General features: G+C 54.7%; 1 protein-coding gene across 1 annotated transcript; it reads right to left on the bottom strand.

Moving 5' to 3' along the window:
- Window positions 1-420: 420 nt before the first annotated feature.
- Window positions 421-27,810, bottom strand: LOC101120580 (myosin-6). Its single transcript, XM_027971620.3, has 38 exons — window positions 27,075-27,810; window positions 26,557-26,769; window positions 25,220-25,363; window positions 24,830-24,986; window positions 24,706-24,733; window positions 24,319-24,430; window positions 23,972-24,064; window positions 23,271-23,334; window positions 22,902-23,000; window positions 22,357-22,460; window positions 22,133-22,271; window positions 20,224-20,492; window positions 19,795-19,965; window positions 18,127-18,436; window positions 17,188-17,258; window positions 16,812-16,899; window positions 16,604-16,721; window positions 16,112-16,235; window positions 15,693-15,829; window positions 13,881-14,136; window positions 13,492-13,734; window positions 13,169-13,345; window positions 12,511-12,656; window positions 12,173-12,263; window positions 9,494-9,883; window positions 9,057-9,183; window positions 8,847-8,965; window positions 8,040-8,236; window positions 7,328-7,511; window positions 6,986-7,151; window positions 6,736-6,860; window positions 4,939-5,247; window positions 4,430-4,633; window positions 3,314-3,439; window positions 2,818-3,093; window positions 1,584-1,679; window positions 788-922; window positions 421-496 (listed from the first exon to the last, which is right to left on the bottom strand). The coding sequence occupies exons 2-38, from the start codon at window positions 26,755-26,757 to the stop codon at window positions 473-475; spliced, it is 5,820 nt and encodes a 1,939-aa protein (XP_027827421.2). The 5' UTR covers window positions 26,758-26,769; window positions 27,075-27,810; the 3' UTR covers window positions 421-472.

Below are 27,810 nucleotides of genomic sequence, written 5' to 3'. Positions count from 1 at the left end.
CAGCCACCTGTGTCACCCTATCTCCATCCCCAGCCAGCTTTGAGCCTCTCCTAGCATCAATGGGGAGTTCATTTTGGAGGGAACAGGACACTTTTAACCCCTGTGGCTTCAGATGCGGGGTAGGTGGAGGAGGGCTTCAGTTTCAGCAGTGCAACTCCGTGTCTAGGCATCTGGGATGGGATCACCCTCTGGTGTCTTTGTGCTCCTCATTTGTGAAATTCCTCCCTCTTGTCCCTGGTGGTTGATTGATGAGCAGTATGGGGACTCAGGTGAGGCAGGCTGCCACACCCCTCTGGTCCTCAGTTCCTCCTCTGGAGATGTGGGGTGTCTCGGTTCCTCCAGCTCTGATGCAGGGGCCAGGCCACCCTCCCCCCAAGGAGTCCTGGCCAGCCGGCAGGAAGGACAGGGGCTCAGGCAAAGTCTGGCATTCATGTTTATTGGAGGGCAGCTAGAGTGAGGTTTGGAGGCAGCGTCACTCCTCGTCATGCATTTTTTGCTGAGAAAGAAAAAAAGGTGTGAGGGAGCAGCTGGTGAGAGGAAGGAAGGGTGTGGGGAGAAATCTCCAGGGCTTTCAGGGGCCTAAAGGGAGATGCCCTTAGGGGGAGAGGTTCAGGCCTTGGGAATCTTGGGGTCCCCTTTAGAGGTCTTTGTGGTATAGGTGGGGTGGGACTGGACTTTCTAAGGAGGTTCCAGCCTGTAGGGGGCTTGTCTGAGCAGGAGGGGGATGCCCAGGTGTGGGGGCTGTGTTGCCATGGGGGTGAGTAGCAGGGCCTGGGGAGGGACCCACCTTGGCGCCAATGTCGCGGCTCTTGGCCCGCAGCTTGTTGACCTGGGACTCTGCGATGTCCGCCCGCTCCTCCGCCTCGTCCAGCTCGTGCTGCACCTTGCGGAACTTGGACAGGTTGGTGTTGGCCTGTTCCTCCTGTGGGGGTTCAGGAGGATGGGAGGATGAGGTGAGGGGATGCCCAGGCTCCTAATCCAGGGGCTCGCTGTCATCTATCACCCCTGTTCCTGCAACAAAAGTGTCCTGCTCCTGGCTTGGCACCCTCCACAAAGGTGCCTGGCACCTTACCCAGTGCTCAGAATCCAGGCTACCCACTGCCCAAGAGGAATCCCATGCTGCCTGGGCCGCCCCCCTCAGAATCCAGCTTGACCGCCCCTGTTCAACTGCGACCCGGACAGATGCTCCCCAACCCCTGAGGGTTCCTGCACACGTATGCTCATCAGCAACTCACGTCCGCACCTCTGTGCTCACTCGATGTCTTCCCCACCATGCTGTACCTGCTCAGGCCCCTTTCCAGGCCCAGTTCCCCTGCCACCATCCAGCTTTCAGCACTGGCTGGCCCTCTAAGCTACATTAGTAGCTGCACTGCTTTCTCTTGGGCTCACTGTTAGGTGGATTATAAGAAGCTTGTGGGTAGGTCCTGGGTCAAATAAGCTTTGCTTTTGTTAACTCAGGAGTGCCTGCCACAGCTCTGAGTTTGAGAGTTAAAGTGCACAGCAATCCCTCCGTCCGGGTCCCACACTGGGGTGGACCCTTGTCGGCTCTGACACACAGGAAGTAGAGAAAACCATGAACTCACCGCCTCCTCGGCCTGGCGCTTGTAGGCCTTGACCTTCAGCTGCAGCTTGTCCACCAGGTCCTGCAGCCTCAGCAGGTTCTTCCTGTCTTCCTCCGTCTGGGCGCAGATGGGTGGAGGAGGCCAGTTTGGGGGAAGGAGCAAGAACAATCATCTTTCCCTCCCTCACGACCCCATTCTCTTCCCATGCCTCAGCTGCCCCTCCCTCCCATGGGCCAGGCCAAAGAGGTTGTGCACAAATTTCATCTCTGAGGAGACTTATAGGCCAAAGGGCATGGCAACGTTCTCACACCAGGATCTAAAAAGCAAAGAAGGCTGTGGCCCTGAGGTGAGAAACAGGAGGAGAGGCTTGGAACCAAACGGGATTTCTTCATTTGATAACGTGGAGACGTGAGGGCTGTTCCAGATCTAACCTGGAGCACCAAAGATGCTCTTGGCAGTGGGTCTAGAGTGACCAGAGAGGACTCAGGAGGAAAGCAGAAAGAAGGGATTATCATAATCCAGATCATTCTAATTATCATAACCTAGTATATATTGTTCTGGGTCAGGTATTGAGCACCAGGATCAATGGTTCCTATGTCACTTGATCACTCCTGATCACTGCTTCTGCTAGGATGCTATTTCTATTTACACCGACACAACACACCTGCAGTTCTCATTTGTACCTCTTTCCCGTGCCTCTCATATCCAGCTGTCAAATGAGCCAATACCTTGGTTTTTTTTTTTTGTCCTTCCTACCCAGGCATATTGGGAAGTAATAGGTCAAGAACAAAAGCTCTGAGCTATGCAGATGGAAGGCTTAGACCATTCTGGAATCTTCTTTCTCTAAGGCCTTCTATCTGTTGTCCCAGGAATTCCATGGAAGATCTGAGTCTTTTCCCATCCCTGATTTTATCACTAAATGCCACACAACGCCCCTGCCTCTGAGGCAGGTGGAAAGATGCCTTGGACGGCTCTGAAGCTTTCATGGTAGCACTTCAGGTTATTAAACATCTGGGAAAATGCTGGTTCAGGAGCTTTCAAGAAGTAGAAGCAGATTCTCCCTTTGCTAAAAAAAAAAATTCATAGACTCAAGCCAACCTGTCTTCAGAGAATGTGAAAGAAAACGATTCCCAAGACAGGTTCTCAAGAGGCAGGTGGCAGGGGGGCTCTGCGTGGGGCCCGTTGTAGGTCAGGGGGTGGGGCAAGGGATACATTTTCACGTCTACTTCTGAGGGCGTGGCCGCAGCGCCCGCACCTGGTACGTGAGCTCCTTGATGCGCCGCTCACTCTTCCTCATGCCCTTGACCGACTCCACGCTGCGCTTCTGCTCGGCCTCCAGCTCGTTCTCCAGCTCCCGCACCCGGGCCTCCAGCTTCTGCAGCTGCTTCTTGCCGCCCTTGAGCGCGATCTGCTCCGCCTCGTCCAGCCGGTGCTGCAGGTCCTTGATGGTCTGCTCCATGTTCTTCTTCATGCGCTCCAGGTGCGCACTGGTGTCCTGCTCCTTCTTCAGCTCCTCCGCCATCATGGCGGCCTGCACACGGGAGAGAGTGTAAAAGAACAGAGCCCGGGGTTGGGGGGGGGGCGCTCTTCTTCCCCATAAGGACCACCCCTTTCTCATCCTGACGTTTGGTCCTGGAGGCCCTCGAGCCCACACGATGGCAGAATCACAGTTGTTATAGCACAGTGGCCTGGCCTGGACCCAGAGCCCTCGCTGGAGTCTTTCAGGGAGGCAGGAAGGCGCAGTGACTCACATCCGTGATGGCCTTCTTGGCCTTCTCCTCAGCGTTCCTGCACTCCTGCACCGCCTCCTCCACTTCTGACTGGAGATGAGTCAGATCTGACTCCATCTTCTTCTTCTGGTTGATGAGGCTGGTGTTCTAGATAAGGTAAGGGAAACTGTTGGATGTTACGTGATTCTACACATTCACCCAGAGAAAATGAGAACTAGTCGTTTTTTAAAAAGCATGTCTTGCTTTTAGTATTTTCCTTGTTTTGTACCTGCTCCCTTTTTTTCCAATGAAAATACATGTACTCTAGACATTATGCGTAAAATGACTCAGTTCTGAAGGCTTCAAGCAGGAAAGGGTCTGTAGTTCTACTCCTGAGCTCTTTAGTAACATGTCTACGTAGGGGAATGAAAGGAAATTCCAAGGAATCCCTCCTTGCAGGGAGTTCCAAGAAAAACAGGTACAACTGTTTTAAAAGGACTGTATCCTGGAAGAGATTGTAGTTATAGAAAGAATGTAATGACGTAAGGAAGAGAGGATGATGTCAGTGGGTGATGTCATTCCCATATGTACTAGATTATGGAACAGAGTTCCACAGGACAGTGCAGTAAGATGGACATAAAAACTCATTGCTGAATACAGCTGAAAACAGTGTATATGGGATTGCAGAAAAATGGTGCTCTGTGGACTTGCAAACAGATGTGTGTGTTAGTGGCTCAGTCATCCAACTCTTTGTGACTCCATGGACGGTAGCCTTAAAGGCTACTCCGTTCATTGAATTCTCCAGGCAAGAATACTGGAGTGGGTAGCTATTTCCTTCTCCAGGGGATCTTCCTGACCCAGGGATGGAACCTCGGTCTCCCGCATTGCAGTCAGATTCTTTACTGTCTGAGCCACAAGGGAAGCTGTCTTTAAACTCCAAAAGTCCCATTAATAGAGCAAATTGAGGCTGGCTTTTACGTTTAGACCCCTTTCTCAAGGTAGTAGTTCTGCAGCCATGACTGACAGATGTCAGTTGGTCCAAGAGAAGAAAATAGTGTATGATCCTGGCTGGACATACGCTTTCTCTGGGCATCTAGTTCAGAACCTCGCTAGACATCCTGTCTCTGGCCTTCAGCAGGTTTCCCCTAGCTTCCTCGCCTGGGAGTGCAGCAGCTGCACCCGCTCGCTGGTCTCAATCAGCTCCTGCTCCGCCAGCTTCCGGGACCGCTCTGTCTGCTCCACCAGGGCCCGCAGCTCCTCCAGCTCGGCCTGCAGCAGGTTGTTACGCCGCTCCACGATGGCGATGTTCTCCTTCAGGTCGTCGTTGGCACGGACTGCGTCGTCCAGCTGGATCTGGGTGTCCTGCCAGGGATAGGGATGATGTGGGAAGGCCCCCATCAGGGCCTCCATTTGGGATCTGATACACCCCTCCCTGTAGTCACAAAGCTCACGTTAACCTCAGGAGACACATTCAGGTCTCCAGGCCCACAGGCGGGATTGGTCCAAAACATGCTCCTGATCAGTTCTCCTCCTTCAAGCCTCCAAATCCAGGAGGTTGGTGCCCCCCATGCTCTCATATTTGTTAGCCCAGGACCCTTTCCTTGGGCCTTCACCATTCCTGTGAGCAACCCTACTTATCCCTTTCTGAGAGCCCTCACTTCTGTTACCTTCAGATGGGCTTGGGCAACTTTCAGATGCTTCTGGGCCTCTGAGGCTGTCCTGTTAGCCTGGCTGAGCTGGATCTCCATCTCGTTGAGGTCGCCCTCCATCTTCTTCTTCACCCGCAGGGCCTCGTTGCGGCTGCGCGTCTCCGCGTCCAGGGAGGTCTGCAGTGAGTCCACCACCCGCAGGTGGTTGCGCTTGGCCTGCTCCATCTCCTCGTCCTTCTCTACCAGCTTCCGCTCAATCTCTGCCTTGATCTGGTTGAACTCCAGCTGGGCCCGGAGGATCTTGCCCTCTTCATGCTCCAAAGAGGCCTGGAGGGGAGAGGGACCGCAGGGCACAGGGCACGTCAGGGAGGGAGGCCGAGAGGGTGCAAGGTGTCAGCTGGAGGCAGCGAGGCAGGACCTGCATCCCAGGCCACCTGGGTGCTGTGGGAGAGGACATGCTGGATACCCTGGGGTTCCTTCATCAAGGAAATGTTTTGACCTCACAATTGCCAAAATGCTCCAACATTAACATTGCATGATCCTGACCCATCTAAAATATCATAGAAAAGGATTTCTACAACTACAAATTCAAACATTTCTCTTTGTTTCCCAAGTCCTTCAACCTATAGTGAAAAAAGTCAGAAGCCCCAAATCTCAGGGCTACCCCTGCGCTGTGCTATACTGTCACTGTTGTGTCTGACTCTGTGATCCCATGGACCTTAGCCTGCCAGGCTCCTCTGTCCATGGGGATTCTCCAGGCAAGAATACTGGAGAGGGTTGCCATGCCCTCCTCCAGGGGATCTTTCCAACCCAGGGATTGAACCCAGGTCTCCCGCATTGCAGGCAGATTCTTTACCGTCTAAGCCACCAGGGAAGTCCCAGGTTCTTAAAAATGAACAGTAAACAATGGCTGATATATGTTGAATTCTTAAGTGCGTTACCTCGTTTAATCATCATAACAGTCATGCGTAAAAGATCCAACCAGTCAATCCTAAAGGAAATCAGTCCTGAATATTCACTGGAAGGACTGATGCTGAAGCTGAAACTCCAATACTTTGGCCACCTGATGCGAAGAACTGACTCATTTGAAAAGACCCTGATGCTGGGAGGGATTGGGGGCAGGAGGAGAAGGGGACGACAGGGGATGAAATGGTTGGATGGCATCACTGACTCAATGGATGTGAATTTGAGTAAGCTCTGGGAATTGGTGATGGACAGGGAAGCCTGGCATGCTGCAGTCCATGGGGTCGCAAAGAGTTGGACACGACTGAGTGACTGAACTGAAAATGTTATGAAAGTATGAAAATGTTAGCCCACCAGTCTCCTCTGTCCATGAAATTTTCCAGGCCAGAATACTGGAGTGGGTAGCCATTCCCTTCTCCAGGGGGATCTTCCTAACTCAGGGATCGAGGTGTGTACAATTAATGCCATTTTAGAGGTTAAGGAACTTGCCCAATGACACAGTGGAGGTCCTCAAGCCAAGTTTCAAACTCAGATTTGTTTGACTCTGGAGCTGACACTCCCACCCCCTGTCTGAGGAGTTGTTATGATGGCCAGGTTTCAACTTTATAAACCCAGTGGGAAAGAAAAACCTATGATCAAGCTGTGGCATTTTCCTCTGTGCAGACTCTGGCTTTGGAGGTAGTAATGGGTACTGGGTATATGACTTCGGACTAAGAAAATGATCTAATGGAGTTTGTCTTCGGTCACCATCACCCCCAGGTGAGGGAGAGTAGGGGGTCAGAGACAGGAGGGTGATGGTAGGTGGGTAGGAGAGGGTCAGAGGCAGGGGTCCAGGCAGAGCCAGGCCCTCACCTCGGCCTCCTCCAGGGCCGACTGCAGCTCTAGCTTTTCCACCTCCAGCTGCTTGCGGACCTTCTCCAGCTCGTGCATATTCTTCCCTCCTTCTCCCAGCTGCTCAGTCAGGTCGGAGATCTCCTCTGTGGGAGGGGCGGGCGGCTCAGTCGGGGGCTGCCTGCTCCAGTTTGGGAAGGCCTCGAGGGGCCGCGGGGCGGCGCCACGTGCGGACCCTCCCTGCCCCGCCCCTCCCGGCCTGCGCCCGCACCCTGCAGATTCTTGTTCTCGCGCTTGAAGGTCTCCAGATGCTCCAGGGACTCCTCGTAGGCGTTCTTGAGCTTGAAGAGCTCGGTGCTGAGGGAGCGCGCCTCTTTCTGCGAGGACTCCAGCTCCGACTGCGACTCCTCGTACTTTTGCTTCCACTCGGCCAGGATCTGCGGGGACCCAACGGACGGAAGCGGCTCAAAGGGCAGCCCCGGCCCCACCTCTGGGACCCAGGTCCCCCTCCTAGGCCCAGCCTCCCCTAGCCTCAGCCTCCTGGGAGGATGCTCCTGACTCCCGCCTGCCGGCCTGCTCTGCCTGCTGGCTGTGGCCCGCAGCCCGGGCCCACCTTGTCGAAGTTCCTCTGCTTCTTGTCCAGGGCGGCGGCGGCCGCGTTGGAGCGCTCGACGTCCACCATCAGGTCCTCGATCTCATTCTGCAGGCGGTGCTTGGTCTTCTCCAGCGAGGAGCACTTGGCGTTGACGGCCTCGACGGCCTCCTCGGCGTCCTGCAGCCGCTGGGCCAGCTTCTTCCTGCCCAGGGTGGTTGGGTGTGTGTGTGTGACTCTACCTGCGAACGGTGGTTCCTTGGGACCACCCCTCCCAGAGCTGCCAGATGAGAAGAACCAGGCCCCTCCCCACAGCTCCTTGGGATGCCCTGGAAGCCCAGCTTCCAGGGAGCCAAGGTTGCGGGTGCCTAGAACAGTCTCCTCCCTACCCGCAGCGGCCTCTGGGTGGCAGTCTCCACCCCTCCCCACCCAGGCTGATCGGCGATAGCTCCTCTGACCAACAAGCTTTTTGCTCGTCTTATACGTGAGCATCAGGTATAACCCGGGCCAAAAGCTCGCCCGTCACAGGAAGTGAGTCGGGGCCAGCCAGGGGTCACCCAAGAGCGCAGGATCCAGGCTCCCTCCCAAGCACCTCTGTTGCCCACCGCATTTCTCCCCACTTCTTGTCTTCCTTCTGAAATCTGCCTCCCACGCCCACTCTGCCTGTCTCCACCAAGGTCCTCTTGCCCCTTCCTCTCTTAGAATTGGGGTGGGGGCGCTGCCCGGGACTCACTTGGCCTCCTCCAGCTCCTCGGTCCTCTGGATGGCGTCCGTCTCATACTTGGTCCTCCACTGGGCCACCTCTGAGTTGGCCTTGGACAGGACGCGCTGTAGCTCGGCCTTGGCCTCAGTCTCCTCCTCATACTGCTCCCGCAACAGGTCACAGTCGTGCCGGGCGGACTGCAGTGCGTGAGCCAGGGCGTTCTTTGCCTGGGAGGGGCGGAACCAGCGGGTGGGCTCAGCCTCTGGGAAGGTGGGAGGGAAGACCCTCTCCCCATTTTTCGGATCTTTTCATATCTATGACCTTGAATCAAATCTCAGCCTCCTTCAGGGTGAGGGCTGGTGTTGTGGAATCTCATCGTCTTGAGGTACCTTCCCAGTTTGCCCACCTCTTCCCATGTAAGAACGGAGGGGGACTTCCCAAGTGGTCCAGTGGCTAAGACTCTGTGCAGGGCGCCTGGGTTTGACCCCTGGTCTAGAAACTAGATCTTACATGCCATAGCTAAGAGTTTACATGCCACAGCTAAAGATTCCACGGGCAAAAAAAAAAAAAAGAAAAGAAGATTCCCTATGCCGCAAGTAAAGATGCCTTAACTAAGACCCGGTGCAGCCAAATAAATGCTTTTTTTTTTTTTTTTTTTTTGAGGGAAGGAGTGATGTTTGGGTGTGGCTTAGCTGAAGAGTAAAAGACCCTGGCCTGAAAGTCTTTCTATTTCGGAGGCCTATCTGTAGTCTCCAGCCTCACTCCAGCCTCCATTCCTGAGGTTGTTTGCCCAGGGTGGCTCTCAGTCCCATCCAGTGCCCACCCAGCTGGCCTCACCTTGCCCTCCTCTTCCAGCTGCCTCTTGAGGTCCTCCAGCTGCTGGGTGTAAGACAGCTTCCCTCGGGTCAGCTGGGAGATCAGTGCCTCCTTTTCCTCCAGCTGCCGGGACAGCTCACCTGCAGGTGGGAAGGAGGGTTTGTGGGCTAGGGAGGGGGGCAACTGATGCTCTGTCCCGGGGCAGGCACAGGCCTGGTGCGGGGCACCCACCGTTCTCGGTCTGCAGCTTGGCTCGCTGGGTGGAGAAGTCGTTGAGGGAACGCTGGGCCTCTTCTAGCTTCGCCCGGTACTCATTGGCCTGGTCCTCCAGTGTCCGGGACATCTTCTCCAGGTTGGCCTTCAGATGGTATGGGACATGGGAGAGGTGAATGTGGGAGGGGTTGGGTGGATTGGAGGAAGGACAGGTGGGCCAAGGTGGTGGAGCTGGAGGGGCACAGTCTGAAGAGGATGCATGAATTAAAGAAGGGAGAGGTGGTGAGATGGAGACGCAGAGGGAGGGCAAGGTGGGTGCAAGGGTGAGAGGGAGAGAGACCAGAGGGTGATGAAGGGAGTGAGAATAAGAGCTATGGCAGAGAGAGGAAATGGAGGGAAGGTACCCTGCGATGCGGTGAGGGAGGAGAGGGTGAGGAGAGGAGAGCCGGGCCCACCTTGGCCTTGATGATCTGCTCCATGTTGGACGTGACGTCGTCCAGCTCCAGCTTGAACTCGCTCTTCTCCTTCTCCAGCTTCTGCTTCACACGCTGCAGGTTGTCGATCTGCTCGCCCAGCTCGGCCACGCTGTCGGCGTGCTTCTTGCGCAGGGCGGCCGCCGTGGCCTCATGCTGCAGCGTGGCCTCCTCCAGGTCCCGCCTCATCTTCTGGAACTCAGCCTCGCGCTTCTTGTTCATCTCAATCTGCACGGACGTGGCCCCACCGGCCTCCTCCAGCCGCTCGCTGATCTCCTCCAGCTCCCGGGACAGGTCTGAGCGCAGCTTCTCCACCTTGGCCCTGGCGGTGCGCTCAGCCTCCAGCTCCTCCTCCAGCTCCTCTATGCGTGCCTGGGCAGGACAAGGGGGGCTCAGACCCAGCACCTGGGTCCCTCCATTGGAGCCCCCTCCCAGGGCTCTAGAAGGCTCTTGGCCAAGATGCCCAGGTCCTGCGGAGCTGTGGTTCCCACCAGGGGACATTCTGTGCCCCAGAGACCAGTTGACAAGGTCTGGAAACATTTTTGATTGTCATGACTTGGAGAGGAGGTGTTGCTACTGGCATTTAGTGGGCAAGGCCAGGGAAGCTGCTAAACATTTGATAACGCACAGACTACCAATAAGAATTTGGGTGAAGCCGTACCTTTAAGGCATTTCCTGGAGGGGCATCTCAGACCCAATCTGACCATCTCTCGCCCTGAATCCTGAGAATCTGTGTTCAGAGAGGGATCTTGAGATCCCGTGAGATCCTGAATCTCAGAAATTCCACAGATTCACTAGACTCTGCTAATGATAAGACGGGAAAGCTGGTGATTGTGTTTTACAAATATTTACAATATGCCTCAATCAAAAACTTTTATAATCTTCTGAGTTAACTACCAAGTCTAATCAACCTATTCCTAGCTCTCTGGAGCTTACTGTATTTATGCCCATGGCTGGGTTCCAGCTTGATTGTTCCCTTCCAGGCCAGGAGAGTGCTAGCAGGATGCCCTCTTCTGTATCATTGTTCCCACCTCATTTTTTTTGGCCTTAGCCTTGGCCCATCTACCTTTTGATCTGTTGTCTGACTAACCAGGAGCAAAAGGGAGGTTTGGTGGGGTCCTTTCACCTGTGGTTATGAGTGGTGTTGATGGAATGTGTATATGTGGCGGTGGGGGGTGGGGGGCTCCTGGGAGCAAGACAGACAAGACCATCATACCTCTGCTCCCAGGATGGGGCAAGAGCTTGGACAGGAAGAAGAAGGAGCCACAGTGCATTGCCGGCATCTGGTGAGGATAACTGCACTGTTGTTCTGGGTCCAAGAGGCTGCCCAGACCCAGGGTAGAAGAACCTGGGGATGTTCTAATATTCTGGCTAAAACCAAGAAAGGGCACCCAGGAAGATGGGAGGTAAGAGCATCACTGAAGGCAGGCTAGCCCCGGAGCAGCCCCCAGAGGAGTGGAACTGTGTTCACGTGTCACTTGCGGCCTGGACCGTCAGCCTGAATGCAGAGGGGATATTGGCCCTCTCCACCAGCCGCGATCTCTTCAGGAAATGAGGGGGTCAATAGCTGAGTCCCCTTGGCCTAGGAGTCACTGTGTCCAGATGTGGTCATGCAACTTTGAAATGAAGAGGAGAGTACCTGCCTCCCTTGCCTCCAGGGCTCTTCTGACAAACGCAGGACTAAAAGCGCATTAAAATTCAGGGTGCGTGAAAGGCAAGGGAGACTGGCTGTTAATTCAGTCTCCTCCTGCAGAGGGATAAGAAAGCCATGGGCAGACAAAAGAACATCTTGCAAGGGGCTGGCTGACTTCTGTAACCTGAGCTATACTAAAATCACATGTATATATAGCCTCTTGGTTGGCAAAGTGTGTTCCTATACAGTATCTCTTCCAGTCCTCTGCAAGGCAGAGGTCATTAGTCCCATTTTACAGATGAGAGGAGAATCTGAGGTGCAGGAGGGGAAGTGACTTGCTCAAAGCCTCAGGAGTTGACTCAAGTGCTCTGTGGGGATTCAGCCCTGGTTAGTGGCAAGGCAAGTACCTGGGAAGAATAAGAACAGAGCTCCCTGTGAGAAGGGGCTCCATGAAGGCTTTTCTCTCCCCCACGAGGGGAAAGCAGCACCAGAGGAAGGGTTAGAGGAGAACCAAGCCCTACCAATGCTCCCAGGGCAGAAAGCCCATCGGGCTTCCCTGGTGGCTCAGACGGTAAAGAATCTGCCTGCAACGTGGGAGACCTGGGTTCAATCCCTGGATTGGGAAGATCCCCTGGAAAAGGGCATGGCAACCCACTCTAGTATTCTTGCCTGGAGAATCCCCATGGACAGAGGAGCCTGGCAGGCTGCAGTCCATGCGGTCACAAAGAGTTGGACATGACTGAGCTACTAAGCACAAGAAAACCCATTAGGCAGAGTATAGCTCAGCAAGAGAAGCTGTTTTAGTAAGTATGATCCCCACCCACCTCCCCAAATAGCCCAGATGAAATAAGACACTATTGGTCTAATGGGGGAAGGCTGATGTTCCCAGGTGCCTGGAAGTCAGGGCTCGCAGGGCCTCTGGGTAGCTCAGAGTTCTAGATACTGTCTAGAACCCTAAGCAGCTCCTGCAGCCCCAGCTGTCTCACTGCCATTGAGCTCTCCGGTGGCCACACCCAGAAGAACCTCACCTGGTTTTCCTTCAGTTTCTTCTGCAACTGAAGGGCCAGTGCCTGCTCATCCTCAATCTTACTGTTCAGCTGATTAATGTCAAACTCCTTCCTGGAGAAGAAGGAGGTGACAGGTGGTTTTCTTTTCTCTGCCCTCATCCTCTCCTCCTGCCTCTGCATGCAAGGACCACTCTTCTTCCTCTGGCCCCCAAGAGTGAAGGCAGGGGAGGGGCTGTGATTGACCTGCTTGCTCCCACTGTGCCCTGGGCAGCCTTGGCCAGAGGCCGTGAAGCACCCTGAGCTTTAGCCGTCAGGCCAGACACCCCCAGGACCCCCTCCCGGCCTCCGTACGCTCCTACTTCTTGAGCTTTTCTTCCAGCTGCAGTTTGTCATTGTCTAGGTCCATGATGCTCTCCTGGGTCAGCTTTAGGTCACCCTCTAGCTTCCGCTTAGCTCGCTCCAGGTCCATGCGTACCTTCTTCTCCTGTTCCAGGGATCCCTCCAGCTGGTGGAGAAAGTAAAAATGAACAGGGTGTAGAAAACCTGAGGTCCACAATACATCCCCCTCTGCTCCCTTCTAAACCCAAAGTCCAGTGGGACTGGAAGTCAAGCCAGCAGAGTCATCCTGGCAGACATGAAGGACTCAGAGACCCAGCCTAATGAAGAACTGTAGAAAGAAAGGGGCTTTCACAGGTGGCTCAGTGGTATAGAATTTGCCTGCCAATGCAAGAGCTACAGGTTCAATCCTTGGGTCAGGAAGATCCCCTGGAGGAGGGCACGGCAACCCACTCCAGTATTCTTGCCTGGAGAATCCTGTGGACAGAGGAGCCTAGTGGGCTACTGTCTATAGGGTCGCAAAGAGTCAGACACAACTGAAGCGACTTAGCATGGGGAGGAAGAAAAGGGCCCCGGGTGGGATGGAAATTAGTTTTAGGGATTGCAAACCCCTTGCCATTGGCATTGCCTGCAAAATTCTGACATGAGAGACACAAAGGAAGCATGGTTGTTCCTACTCACATCATCCACCTGCTGCTCCAACTTGACTTTAGACTTGGCCAGGGTGTTGACCTTGTCCTCCTCAGCCTGAAGGTCATCCAGGGCCTGCTGGTGGGCCTCTTGCAGAGCTTTCTTCTCCTTGGTCAGCTTGGCGATGATCTCATCCAGCCCAGCCATCTCCTCTGTCAGGTTCTTCACCTGTTGGCCGAGAACCCCATCCCCCCCAGGGTCAGACATCACCAACTTGGAGACATCTATGGAGACCTCCAAGGCCAAGGGCCAGGACCACACTCAGGTCTGGGAATCCTGAGACTTGGTCTGGATTCAAAGGGAGCTGCCTTCACCTTGTTCTCTGTTGCGTGCTTCTCCTTCTCCACCTTGGCCAGGGTCAGCTCCAGGTCATCAATGTCCTTCTTGAGCTCAGAGCACTCATCTTCCAGCTTGCGCTTCTTGGCAGTGAGCTCAGCGTTCATCTCCTCCTCATCCTCCAACCTCTCGGTCATCTCCTTCACCTTTGCCTCCAGCTGGATCTTGTTCTTGATCAGCTGGTCACAGCGCTCTTCCGCATCATTCAGGTTGTCTTGTTCCTGAAAGAAGAGGACAGAGAGGAGAGCTGGTGATGAAAGAGAGGAGAGATCCAGAGTCTTAGAGAGAGCTGAAGCTTGGAGTCTCATAGTCCCTGATGATGAGATGGGTTAGGATCCAGGGGAGGGGGAAAGAGAGAGGGTCTCACCGCCTGCACTTGGAGCTGCAGGTCGTTCTTCTCCTGCAGCAGGGACACCATCTTCTCCTCCAGCTCCTTGCGCCGAGCCTCCGACTTCTCCAGTGTCTCTTTGAGGCGCCCAAACTCCTCCTTCATGGTGGCCATCTCCTTCTCTGTCTCTGCGCTCTTCAGCAGTGGTTTGATCTTGAAATAGAGCTTCATCCAGGGCCAGTTCTTGACCCCCATGAAGGCCCGAATGTTCCACTGGATTACCAGCAGGGCATCCCTGGCAAAGGAACATGGAGGCAGGGAGCCGTACTGTGAAGGAGAACTTTCCAGTCATGGGGCCAGCTGCAGTGGGATCCCAGCACATCTGAACAAGTTTTTGGGCACCTGAGGGCAGGGACCTGTTCTCGCAGCCTTGATAGGCAACCCCACCTCAACATTACCACACTGAGCATGGAGTTGCTCCATAAATGTTTATTAATTGATCAATTCAACAAAAGGGCAGTTTATATCTTCCTTACTGGGGTAGTAGTAGCTATGGAAGCGACCAGTTATAGCATCTCTACTGTGTTCAGTGTTTCTAATCTCCTAAGAACCTCAAATATGTTAAGAACATGGTATTTTCCATTTAAGAATGTCTATAATGTACGTGTAAGTTATGAAGAATGAAGCAAAATGATTTATCTATGAACTCATCACCCAGACAAGAAGTAGAGCATTGCCTTCATTGATGTTACTTGTAGACTTCACTCCATCCCCTTTCCGGTCCTTTCACCAGAAGTAGTCACTGCCTTGAATCTTGTGTTTTTCATTACCTAACTCTTTCAAAAAATTTTAAACCATATGTGTATGTATTTTTAAACAATGTGTGTGTATGCTCAGTCACTTCTGACTTTTTGTGACCCCATGGATTGTAGCTTGCCAGGCTCTTCTGTCCATGGGATTTTCCAGGTAAGAATACTGAAGTGGGTTTCCATTTCCTCCTATGAGGTATCTTCCCAACCCAGGGAACTTCCCTGGGTTGGGAAGGCTCCTGTGCACCTCCTGCATTGCAGGAAGATGCTATTTTAAAATTATTACTTTTATAAAAATTGCATCACACTATATGTATCCTTCTGTGACTTGCTTCTGTTAACTCAGCAATATGCTTTTAAGGCTCAAATGTATTGTACCATATAGTTGTAGTCACCTCCTTTTCATTACTTGATAATATTTCCCAAATGAGTATGCTACTATTTACCCATTCTCCGGCAGATGAAAATTCAAATTGTTTCCAGATCTTGGCTATTTTGACCAATGCTGCTATAAAGATTCATTTTTGTCTCATGTTGTGAACACGTGCAGGTATTTCTCTGTGGGAATGCACTCAGGAGTGGAAAGCTATGTAACTGTTCAACTTTCAGAGAAAATGATAAATTGTTTTCCAAAGAAATTGCACACATTTCCCTGGTGGCTCAGACAGTAAAGAGTCTGCCTGCAATGTGAGAGACCCGAGTTTGATCCCTGGATCCAGAAGATCCCCTGGAGAAGAAAATGGCAACCCACTCCAGTATTCTTGCCTGGAAAATCCCATGGACAGAGGAGCCCGGCAGGCTACAGTCTAGTGTTTTAAAATGGTATCTGGTTGGAGTTTTAATTTTCATTTCCCTATGGGGAATTTTTTTTTTTTTAAAAAGAACTCAAAATGAGACCCCGACTGGTCAAGTCACTTGTCCAGACCAGCTAGTAAGTGATGGAGCCAGGATTGAACTTAGGTCTTTTGGCCCACACCTCTGGGCTCTGCTTGTCTGCCCCTTACATCTCTGAGAGTGTGTCTCCCTTTCCCCCCACCCTCACCTGCGCTCCAGGATCTTCTTGAACTCAATGCGCATGAGCTGACCCCGGGCTTGGGCCTGGATGCGGGTGATGATGCGGCTCAGCCTCTCGTCCCGCATCTCCTCCAGCAGCCCCAGCAGCCCCGCCTTGAAGAACACCTGGGGGCAAGGGGTAGAGCCAAGGAGGCCGCAGCCTCAGAGAAGGGTAGCCAAGGGGGAGGGAGAGTGTGGGAGACCCTGGCTGAGCTTCCCAGGGCCCCATCACCTGCATGCCCTAGGCCTGGGAGTGAAATGTGAAAAACAAGACAGAAAAGAAGCTGGGTCCCAACTCTTGGTTGACACGGGAAGCCAGGAGTCAGGGTCTGCCTTCCGAACTCTCAGCCATTTCACTCAGTGGGGTTGGGTATCCTACACCTCCACCCTAAGGGCCTCCAGACTCACCTTAGTGTGGCCGAACTTGTACTGGTTATGGTCAATGTCCAGGGAGCCCAGCAGCTTCTCTGTCCCTTTCCTGCTGTCAATGAACTGACCCTCGGGGATGGCCGCTGGGTTCAGGATGCGATACCTGGAGGGAGGTGCCTGGAATTACCCATGTTCTGCACTGATTTGCTCTGCCCACAAAATCAAGGGGCTTCCCTGGTGGCTCAGACAGTAAAGAATCTGCCTGGAATGCTGGAGACCTGGATTCATTCCCTGGGTCAGGAAGATCCTCTAGAGAAGGGAATGGCTACCCATTCCAGTATTCTTGCCTGAAGAATTCCACGGACAGAGGAGAATGGCAGGCTACAGTCCATGGGTTGCGAAGAATCAGACACAACTGAACGACTAACACTTTCACTTTCACAGGATCTGAGGCCAGCTGCAGACTCCTCTCCCCCCAAGGCTGCCCAGGGTTTCCCTGTTCCCTGAGTCCTGTGGCACCCCAGTACCCACCTCTGCCGGAAGTCCCCGTAGAGGATGCGGTTGGGGAAGCCCTTCCTGCAGATGCGGATGCCCTCCAGCACGCCATTGCAGCGCAGCTGGTGCATGACCAGGGGGTTGTCCATCACCCCTGCAGCAGGAAGGGAGAGGCAGGGGGTCAGCCTCGGGACAAGTGTCTGCCAAATGCCCTCTCCAGACTAGACCCTTGTGCGTCGCTCACCGGGAGCCTTCCGTTCATTGGGGATGATGCAGCGCACAAAGTGAGGATGAGTGGTTCTCAGGTTTGTCATTAGCTTGTTCAGATTCTCCTGGAGGCAGATGAGAGGTGGAGGTCAGGAGCCACAGGGACCATCCCTTTAGTCCCTGACCCTGGGCCCCAGATATCCTGTCACCAGAACCCTCTAAGGGATTGAGAGGGGATACATAACATGATGTGAATTCAGGCTGGTGTAGAATTTACATGCCCAAAACAACCACGTAACTCTAGCTTCTTTCCTCCCCAGACTCGGAGCATCAGGTTAAGGGTGGTGCAGACAAAATGCTCTGGGCTGGGTCTGCCCACCGCAAGTCTGTTGGTATCTCTGGGCCCTTCTTACCCGATGGAGGGCTGACACTGTCTGAAATGATGAACCCTTTTTCTTGCCTCCTTTGCCTTTACTGCTGTCCCCTAATAACAAGAGAAGGAATGATGAACCAGGGCTTGAAATCGGAGACCCTTTGAGCAGGGGCCAGGGCTATGCTGCTCACTAGCTGTGTGACTTTGGACAGTTTATCTCCAAGTCTCAGTTTTCCCACGAGGAGGAGAGTCATTCCCTTTAAATGGAATAGAGAAGATTAGAAAAGATCAAAGCTTCAGTCTGCCTCTCCACTGTTTGGCACACAGTAGGTCTTGAAATAACATTAGTGCTTTCTCCTGCCTCTCCATGCTTACGTTTTTCCCCTTTCTACTTTCCTTGTATTTTACCCTCCTCATTTCAGTCCACACCCTGTCTCTTCCTTCTCTGAAGGCGAGGCTCATTTGCTCCACCGTACATTCATTCAGTGATGCTCTCACATTCACTGCGGCCTCCTGCAGAGGATGGTTCTATGCCAGGCCTGCTGCAGTGACGCGGGTGCCTCTGGCACTGATCTTCAGTTGCTCTGAGTCTTGAAGAGGCACAGAACACGTATACCAACATCCATAACCCAGAGGGGAAAAATCACACTCCCACAGAAACGGCACAGATGGGCTGCTGTGGGCTCTCTTGATGGCCCCCTCTTAAGGCTCCCTCCTGCCTTTCTTTTTTTAATTTTAAAAAATGTATATATATATATTTTAAAATCTGGTTGTGCCAGTCTTAGTTGCTGCATGTGGTATCTAGTTTCCTGACCTGGGATCGAACTCCCACCCCCTGCCGTCGGGAGTATGAAGTCTTAGTCACTGGACCACCAGAGAAGTCCCCTTCCTGCCTTTGGCGTCACGTGCTTTGAAGCAGTGGGCCCCTGGCCCCTTGCACCTCCAGAACTGCTCTGGCAGTGGAGGGCTGCCCTCTTACCGACATCAGCGGAGGCATACGAGGAGAAGAGCGTGGCCATGAGCTTGAGGGAAGACTTCTGGTACAAGCCCACCACCGTCTCGTTGAGCGGGTCTTTGTTTTTCTCCAGCCAGCCTATGATGTTGTAGTCCACCGTGCCGGCGTAGTGGATCAGGGAGAAGTGGGCTTCCGGCTTCCCCTTGATGTTGCGCGGCTTCTGGAAGTTGTTGGACTTGCCCAGGTGGTTGTCGTACAGCTTGGCCTTGAAGGTCATGTCGGTGGCCTTGGGGAACATGCACTCCTCCTCCAGGATGGACATGATGCCCATGGGCTGAGGGGGGAGAGGAGAGAGTCACTGAACACATCCCCAGGCTTGCAGAATCCCACACCCCGACTGAGGAGAAACTGCAGCTGTGTAGCTGGCAGGCCATAGAGAGCCCGTGCAGCCACCTCACGCCCTGGTACAGGAAGCCAACATTCCTGAAAGTGAAGTCGCTCAGTCGTGTCCGACTCTTTGCGACCCCGTGGACTGTGGCCCGCCAGGGTCCTCTGTCCATGGGATTCTCCAGGCAAGAATACTGGAATGGGTTGCCATTTCCTTCTCCAGGGAATCTTCCCAACCCAGGGATTGAACCCGGGTGTCCTGCATTGCAGGCAGATGCTTTATCTTCTGAGCCACCAGGGAAGCCCATTAACATTCCTGAAGTTAACCTAAATCTGAGTACATTCAGATCTGGCCTAGGGAACCTCTTCCTGCCCCAGTGGACCCAAAGAAGAGCCCTGTACTCCCAGTCCCTACCCCCAGGGCTCACAGCACAGCCCCTTCTTCCTGGATGTCCCTGCCCCAGAGAGGGATGAAGACAGGACAGAAGGGATGGGAGGCGTCAGACTACAGGGCAGTCCAGACCTGTGCCTGTATGTCAGGGAACAGTGTTCCAAGGAATGGTTAGAGGGATTCAGGTTCTGCATGATGTCCTGCACTTCAAAAAGTGTAGCAGTTTTTGACTTTTCCTGGGACAGGGATCCTACTGAGAATTTGGTGAACCCCAAGACTTCCTCCCCAGAATTTGCATACACACACACTTCGTATGCACCCCTACCCCACCAGTCCACACATGTTTTTCCATACAATCTCAGGGGAATCCGAGGCTTCCAGAAGAGCAGGGCCTTGGATCACTAGGCAAAGCTTTGTGGGGGAGGCCCCTATTTCTGACTGGTCGTGGCTGGGCTGGGGGACCATCAGTTGCTGTGGGCTCTGCCTCCCTCTGCAAAGGCTCACTGAAAGCAAGTCAGGACAAGGAGTGTCCTCTGAGGAAGCTCCATAGACAAGAGGGCCTGAAGACAGGCTTATCCTCAGCCAACTGGGAGAGGATGGGAAGCCAATGTGTCTAGTTTCAGCCCAGGTCCTTTCCACGAATAATGCTTCTCATGGGGCGTCAGAGGGGCTAGGAGTCCCCTCCTTCACTACATCTCTCTCTTCAGGTCCACCATATGGGACAAGGTCCTAGGGGCTGGGAGAGAAGGAAAGGCTGGACCTGTATATGCCCACAATGTCACAGTGAGGGGAAGCAGGGCCTGGAGGGGGGTTAGGGGGTCTGGGGACTAGTTTCCTGGGTGTAGAGGGATAGGGCTGCCGCTTCGTCTGGGATGGCAGGTGCAGGGGCCCGGGTGGAGGGGCCGAGGCAGCACCTTCTCGATGAGGTCGATGCAGGCCTGCAGGTCCATGCCGAAGTCGATGAACTCCCACTCGATGCCCTCCTTCTTGTACTCCTCCTGCTCCAGCACGAACATGTGGTGGTTGAAGAACTGCTGCAGCTTCTCGTTGGTGAAGTTGATGCAGAGCTGCTCGAAGCTGTTGAACTGCAGGGCGGGGACGGGGCGGAGTGGGTCAGGCGGGCAGGGGACTGTGGCCCAAGGGGTCGACCCAGGGCAGCGTCCAGCCTGGCAGCAGTGTGGCTGGCCTCTCTCCAGTCAGGGCAGGGAGGGAGCGCCCCCTGAAGACACGTGGCTGTCTCCACCCCTGGGGAGCCCACGGCCTTCCCCGGGGCTTGGCCAGCAGTGGCTGCCTGTGTGAACCAGTGAGTTCCCATTCTCCCAGTCCCGGGGCTCCCCACTCACGTCGAAGATCTCAAAGCCGGCGATGTCCAGGACCCCTATGAAGTACTGGCGAGGCTGCTTGGTCTCCAGGGTGGCGTTGATCCGCGTCACCATCCAGTTGAACATCTTCTCGTACACGGCCTTGGCCAGCGCCCCGATGGAGTAGTACACCTGCTGGACATTCTGCCCCTTGGTGACGTACTCGTTGCCCACCTTCACCCGAGGGTGGCACAGGCCCTTGAGCAGGTCGGCTGAGTTCAGCCCCATGAGGTAGGCAGACTTGTCAGCATCTGGTGGGGAAAGAAAGGGAGAAACAAGCACTTTCCATAGACTGTCCTTCCCTGCCCAGGGCCACTAGGTCCTAACCCTCTCATTAAAGAGCTGCAAACTGAGGCCTGAAGGGCACAGGGCTTGCCACGGTGACACAGCCAGTGTGTGCCTGAGACCCCTCTGTCACCCCAGACTTCCCACCATGCTGCCAGCTCGCCTCCATCTTTACATCTCCTGCGTGTCTCTGCACCCAGCCTATTGCCAGCACCGCTGTAGGCGTGTACCCTGCCCTCATGCATCCTCTCTCTCAGCGCAGGGGCTGTGGCTGATGCTGTCCTCTGCTCCTTGCTGTCTTTGTCCCCAGTCCCAGGATCTAGCCCAGGACTGGGAATGCTCTACAGTGAATCTATGTGTCCACCAAATTGACTCGCTTGGAAATCAGGGTTCCTAACAGTGTGTTGGTCAGCCCACCAACCCTCAGCTCTCCAAATGTGCTATCCAACCTACGAACTCTATTTGTGTGTGGGTGTGCATGCTCAGTTGTGTCTGACTCTTTGCAACCCCATGGACTGTAGCCCACCAGGCTCCTCTGTCCATGGGAGTTTTCAGGCAAGAATACTGGAGCGGGTTGCCATTTCTCCTCCAGGGGATCTTCCCAACCAAGGGATCAAAGCTGCAGCTCCTGTGTCTCCTGCATTGGCAGGTAGATTCTTTACCACTGAACCACCTGGAAAGCCCCATGATCTCTATTTAGAGGAGACTTACTTGGTTTAATTTTGAGAGTTTTATGATAACTGGTGACATGCTATTGTGAAACTCAGGTTTGGCATTTGATATGGATAGATACAGAGAGGGGATCCTTGAAGGAAGGTTAAGAGGAATATTCTCAGGTGTTTCTCCAGCCCTGTTTACGCCTTCACGTCTCCTTCTCAAGGGATTCTCGAATCAGCCTCAGAGGGAGCTGGGAAGGGCTACTGCTCCATTCCACTGAGGAGGAAGCTGAGACCCAGTGATGTGGGTGATGTGCCAACACCCAGAGCTGTGTCCTGACCCCTAGCCTTCTGTCTCCCAGCAGAATATGGCACAGAGCCTGTGAGGGGCTCTCCTGAGGGCTGGGCACCCTCACATACACACTGTCTTAGTGATGGGGATACTCAGCACTCAGGTCCATGCTTTCCTGGGCCTGGTGGAGTCTTGGGCACAGGAGGAAACCTCTCCATTTCACTTCTGCTTGGTCCAGCTGGGGTTGAGAAACTAGCGGGACTCTGAGGTGCCTCCTGTCTTCCCACTTCTCCCGTGTCCCTGCCCTCACCCACCCATAAGCCTCAGGTCCTCTGGGATCCAGCCTTTTGGGATGGAAGGTGGTGTCTGGCTAGGTTATAATGGAACAGAAAGCCTCGAGTCTAGATCAGGTGGGGAGAGCCCACCCCTGGGAAAAGGCACCACCATCCGACCACCTGCTTCTCCTGCTCTGTTTCCTCCCGCTTTCTGTATCGTGGTCCTAACATTGCTGCTGTGAATGCTGCTCCTTAAGAATCACTGAAAGGCACCCCGTTTGCACGCGGCATGGAGGAGACTCTGCTCCCAGAGCGCTGTCCCTGCATGAGAGGCAGACACGCTGCCCCCCAGGCCTTCTCAGCCTGCCCTCCTGTCCTCGAACCTTCGGTGCCGTCCGGCTCCGCCTGCTCCTCCCGCTGCTTCTGCTTGAACTTCATGTTTCCGTAGTGCATGATGGCGCCTGTCAGCTTGTAGACGCCGGCTTTCTCCTCAGGAGTGAAGCCCAGCACGTCGAAGGCGTTCTGGGGCAGGGCGAGAGAGGCAGAGTGGGTGATGGGGCGGGTGGCCCAGGAGCCCCTGGAGCCCTCCCACTGCCTCCTCACTCACATCTGTGGCCATGAGCTCCTCGGAGTCGTCGATGGAGGCCACGGACACCTCCCCCTGAGACACGAAGGCGTAGTCGTAGGGGTTGTTGGTGACCAGCAGCATGTCTGTCCAGGCGAGGGGCAGGGCCGGGGACGAGGGGTCGGGAGTGGGGCGCAGTGGGGGAAGGGGTGGGGAGAAGGGAGGAGCAGGTAGAGAGGAGGACAGTCAGCAAAGGCCAAGGGGAGGGTCCAGAAGAAAAGGAAAAGTGGGTGGTGGGGACACGGGGAGAGAGGATGGTGGGGGGACAGGGGGAGAGGGGGAGACAAACACAGGGGAGAAGAAAAGAAGTAAAGGGAAGGAGAAAGAAGACAAGGAAGGGTGTGAAAGGGAGGCAAGAGTTGACACAGGTGGGTCCAAGGTGAAGCAGGAAGAGAAAGGTACTGTGCAGGTGGAGGGAGGGGACAGGTGAGCGGGGGCGGGGCGGGTGAGGAGGAGGAGGGGTCCGCCCTGCGCTGCTGGGCTTGCGGGGGGTGCCAGGGGCAGCAGGGACCTCTGACGGGGCTCACCCAACAGCTCTGGCTTCTTGTTGGACAGGATCTGGTAGAAGATGTGGTAATTCCTCTCAGCCTTCAGCTGGAAGATCACCCGGGACTTCTCCAGGAGGTCTGGAGTAGGAGAGGTGGGGGAAGGGCAGGTGGGAAGGAAGAGAACCAATCAGCGAAGGGGTGGAGGTCAGGGGAGAAAGGCTCCCATGGCAAGTGGAGAGAGACAGGGGAAGACTGGGTTTAAAGGGAAAAGAATGATAAAGCTGGGAGGCAGATAGAGACAGAGACAGGAGATGGAGGGGAAATGTTGACAGAAGACGGTGCCCAGCGAGGAGCGAAGGCAGAGGTGGAGGACTCTGGAGGAGGGGGCCAGGCTCCCTGCATACTCACAGGTCTCTATGTCTGCAGAAGCCAGCTTTCCAGTGGCTCCAAAGTGGATCCTGATGAATTTTCCCTGGGGGTAGATGGGACAAAGAGTGAGGGAGGGGGCTAGAAGAGAGATGGAGATCCTGGACCTCAGTGCAATCCAGAACGCCCTGGATGGTTTTGGAAATGTAAATGATTTCCTTGGAGCCCCAGTTTAGTATCATAAACAAAATAGAATGCATCCTGTTTGTGCCTCTGATATGATCTCACGTCATCCTCCCAATAACCAGCAAGGTAGAGACTACTACCTCGGTCTCACAGATGAAGGACCTGGGGCTCTGGGAGGGGTGGGGACTTGCTGGACAGATGGAAGGCTGGGGAATTGGCTCAAAAGCCCTGCTGTCCTCCTTCCAGCTCTTCCACTTACAGCGTGGAAGAGCTTTGGGAATAGTCATTAAAAAAACACAGAATGTGACCCAAGTCAGCCCGATGACTTGGTTCTGCAACAAACAGCTCTGGTGGCTCTGGGTCTCTTTCCTTGAGTTCTCAGAACTCGGGGGCCAGGCTGAGTGGGGAGGGTTTAGAGTGGGCGTGTGTGTTACATGATATCCCAAAACCAAATGCAGGATGGTCAGCCAGGTGTGGACTGTTGGCAAAACTGCACCTCCGCCCCTTTTTTCATCAACGCTGCATGAAGTCTGTGGGCAGTGGTCAGGTGCACTCACGAAGCGGGAGGAATTGTCATTCCTGACGGTCTTGGCATTGCCGAAGGCCTCCAGGGCAGGGTTGGCCTGGATGATCTGGTCCTCCAGGGTGCCCTGCAGAGGGGGCAGAGCACGGGGCTTCACCTCCAGGCGGTGGTGGGGAGGGTGGGGGTGGAGTGGGATGGACTGCTGGTGATCTGCAGCTCGAGAGGGCCATATTCAGACCTCAGAGCATGCGTCTCCTGCCAGGAAGGTCTCAGGCACTGGGCTCGGGGATGCTGTCTGCACTGTTCCCCAGGTCAGGGCTAGGGGTCACCAGGTCAGCCTGCCCCCTAACCCCTCTGCGGAGCCTGCAGCCCACCTCGCACCTTGTTTGCATTGACATTGTCCTTCTTGCCACGGTCACCTATGGCTGCAATGCTGGCAAAGTACTGGATGACACGCTTCGTGTTCACAGTCTTCCCTGCCCCGGATTCTCCACTGGAGGCAACAGGGACCCATCAGAACCCAGATTCCCACTGTTTTCCATTCGAAGCTCAGCACTGCACCCTCTTCCCTCAGAGTCCTAGCCATCGAATCTCCTCCCCCAGGGCCTAGCTCCTTGCAGAACCTGCCCATCGCCGTAGGTCACTCTGGCTCTCCTCAGAGTACCCAGCTCCTAGCAGCCACAGCCTTCAACCATCTCTAGCACCCCAGGAATCAGCCTCGGCCTCCCCCACACCAGGCCCCTCTGTGCATGGGTGCTGCTCACTCACGTGATGAGGATGGACTGGTTTTCCCGATCTGGAAGAGAAAAGAGGAGAGGCAGAGGGGTCAGGGCTCAGGGCCTCGGTCTACGGTGTCGGGCTGAGGGGCCACATGTCAGGGCCGCCAGCCCACCTGTCAGCATGTACTGGTAGGCGTTGTCGGAGATGGAAAAGATGTGGGGAGGCGCCTCGCTCCTCTTCTTGCCCCGGTAGGCAGCCACCACCTCGGCATTGTACACGGGCAGCCACTTGTAGGGATTGACTGTGACGCAGAAGAGGCCGGAGTAGGTCTGAAGCAAGAGACGGGGCAGTCACGAGAAGTTGGAGGGGAGAGCCTGGGATGGGCAGTGGTGCCAGGCAGAGGCGTCCCCTGTTATGCCAGCTGGCTCCTGTCTTCCTGCAGCTAACCAGGGATGGGGAGGGAGCAGAGGGAGAGTTCCAGTCCCCTCCCCTTGAGAAAGTCGCCCTGGCCGACTTTGGACGCTGTGCAGAAGACTGCCCAGAGTGTGCAGGGCTCACTCACGTAGATCATCCAGGCTGCATAGCGCTCTTTGAGGTTGAAAAGCACCGCAGGCTCGTGCAGGAAGGTCAGCATGGCCATGTCCTCGATCTTGTCGAACTTGGGCGGGTTCTGCTGCAATACCTCGTCCTCCTTCACGGTCACCGTCTGTGGGGGCGAGGGGCAGTAGGACAGACATTTCTACCAGGACCCTCTCTAGCCTTGCCCACTTACCTCCTCCCAGAACACAGGCTGTGACCTGGCCTTGTTCCCCTGGCTCTTTTCTCATAGTGCCTGGGCCCTACCCCATAGCTTCCCACGACGCCAGATAATTTACCTGCCCACTGTCTGTCCCTTCTTATGGATTGCCCTAGAGTCCCTGTGTCTTGCCAGTTCCCCAGACTCTGCCCATGAGCATCACCTTTCAGTCCCTGACTGAGGGTCTAGGGGCAGAAGCTCTCTGATCTTACCCTGACTCTTGGGGGCATGCTTGAGGTCATCAGTTGCTAAGGGCAAACCTTGCTGCTGCTGGAGAAACATCTCACCCACCTACTCTACACTCTTCATTGGTCGCTGTCAAATGGTTTGGCCACCACTGGCCAGTTTGTCATGCGCTTGTGTCATGAGATCCTGTGAGTAGGTATTCCAGCATTTTTTTTACAGTGGAGCAAATGATCAATGATTTGCCAGTATATGGTGGCTGCTAGTGGCAGAGTTGGGGTCATAGTTAAAACCCCCAGTGGTTGTGGCCTGTTACTGCACACCTCAAGGGGACGCGACAGTCAGCCAGTGTAGATAGTCGGCCTTGCAGACAGTCAGTCTACCAGGCGCACGGTTCAGAGCCGCTGCTGTTGACTGGTGGCAGTTCTCATGGCCGGTATGAGGGACAAGGGCCTGTGACTTCTGAGTGCTAGTCGTCAGCCCTGGACTGAGCATTCTGCTCAAGAGTTCCTGCTTTGTGTTCACCTGTAAAATTTGCTCCTGGTATGGTTGGGGAACACTGGGGAGAGTTGGTCCGTGGAGAAAACTAAGGCACAGAGTGGAGGGATGCAGGCTTGAGAAGGGAGCTTCATTTGATGCAGTGTCTGGGCCCTCTTTAGCTACATAACCCCTCTGACAAGGAAACCAGGTGAGGTTCCCTGCCTGCAGCATCCTCCCTGGCAAGGGGTGGGCATCCCTGGGGTGGCCTGGTTACACTTGCTTAGATCCAACAAGAATGGTCAGTTCTCACCCAGATGCTGGGCCCCTTGAGGGGAGCTTGTCCTGGACCCCGGCTGGCTTTGGCTCTCCTCCAGAGCCCCCCAGCTCCCACTGCACGTGGCTCCGCCCCTCACCCACCACCTGTGCTGTGTCCCACGCACCTTGCCAGTCTCCGTCTCGGCAGTGACCTTGCCTCCCTCCCGGGACAGGATCTTGGCCTTGACGAACTCCTCCTTGTCATCCGGCACGAAGCATTCGGTACGGATGTCGAAAGGCCGTGTCTGGGCCTCCAGTCGCTCCCTCTCTGACTTGCGGAGGTACTGGGCTGCCTCCCCAAAATCGGCCATCTGGGTATCGGTCATCTTGTCGCTCCTCTGTGGCCGAGACAGGAGGGCCTGGGCCTCAGTGGGTGGCCTTGCCTTCTGCAGCCCCCATTCCCTGCCACATCTCCTCACCACCTGGGTCCTGTCACTCTCACCTCCCCAGCTGAGAAGCATCTGGCCTGCATCCAGCTCCCTCTTGCCCTCTGATATGAGGCTGAAGGGAAATCAGTGCGGGGTTTGCGTGGGGTAGAATGGACTGGAGATTGCTAAGGCAAGGTGCTGAGCCACTCAGAGGAGAGACAGGGGCCCCTGGTCCAGCAACCTGGCTTCCAGGAGAAAACTGAGATGATTCTCACCTGGTGACCTCTTCACAGAGAATCCTGAAGACCCTGGACCGTGAGCCACAGAGGTGCAGCCGAGCAGAGAGAAGAGACAAGGAGAATGAAGAACAAGGGGGCAGCCCACGGGGAGAAGCAAGCTGTGAGTCTCAAGCCAGAGAGTCACCCGAGTGGGACAGACTGAAAGGGGCAGTCAGGGGCAGGTGAGAGGCGGAGAGACAGGGAAGAGAGGATGCAGAGTTAGTCAAAGTGCAAGGAGTGGGGTGTGGAATCTGCGTTTGAAACAGAGAGATGCAAGGAGATTAGAGCACACAGCCAAGAGGGGCAGGAAGAGAGACAGACCAGGAAGTATGATAGTGACAAGTGCTGACAGAAACCAAGAGGAAAAATAAAACTGAACCACCCGTGGCCGATTCATGTTGATGTATGGCAAGAACCATCACAATATTATAACTATCCTCCCTTAAAAAAAAAAAAAAAAAAACTGGATTGCAAGAGGGAAGCCATCCAAGGAGGGACAAAGGGGAAGAAAGCACATGGAAGAGATGAAAGCCGGGGAGAACATGTTGGTAGGAGAAGAAAAGAGGTTTCTGGTTTTCCCCTGGGAACCTCCCCCTCTGTCAGGGGCAACTTCCCAGCGCTGGAGCAAGACAGTTCAAGCAGAACCCTTGGGCCTCCGACTGATCTCACCCCATTCCCTTCGAGATGGGGGCTCCCACCCTGAGCCCCACCTTACCTGGTTCAGAGGAGTGTC

This window comes from Ovis aries, chromosome 7, assembly GCF_016772045.2.
Source record: "Ovis aries strain OAR_USU_Benz2616 breed Rambouillet chromosome 7, ARS-UI_Ramb_v3.0, whole genome shotgun sequence".
NCBI classification, from domain to species: Eukaryota; Metazoa; Chordata; class Mammalia; order Artiodactyla; family Bovidae; genus Ovis; species Ovis aries.
The sequence above is the reverse complement of the archived record's forward strand: the minus strand, read 5'-3'. Positions and strand labels throughout refer to the sequence as shown.

Bases quoted from the DNA above. Each gene is read 5' to 3' on its own strand.
- LOC101120580 (XM_027971620.3), bottom strand. From the start codon at position 26,757: ATGACCGATACCCAGATGGCCGATTTTGGGGAGGCAGCCCAGTACCTC. The intron at 23,001-23,270 runs GTGAGTATGCAG...CTCCTACTCCAG, and splicing joins TTCTGCAGACATAGAGACCT to ACCTCCTGGAGAAGTCCCGG. The intron at 7,512-8,039 runs GTGAGTCCCGGG...CACCCTGGGCAG, and splicing joins GAGGAGCTGGAGGAGGCCAA to GAAGAAGCTGGCCCAGCGGC.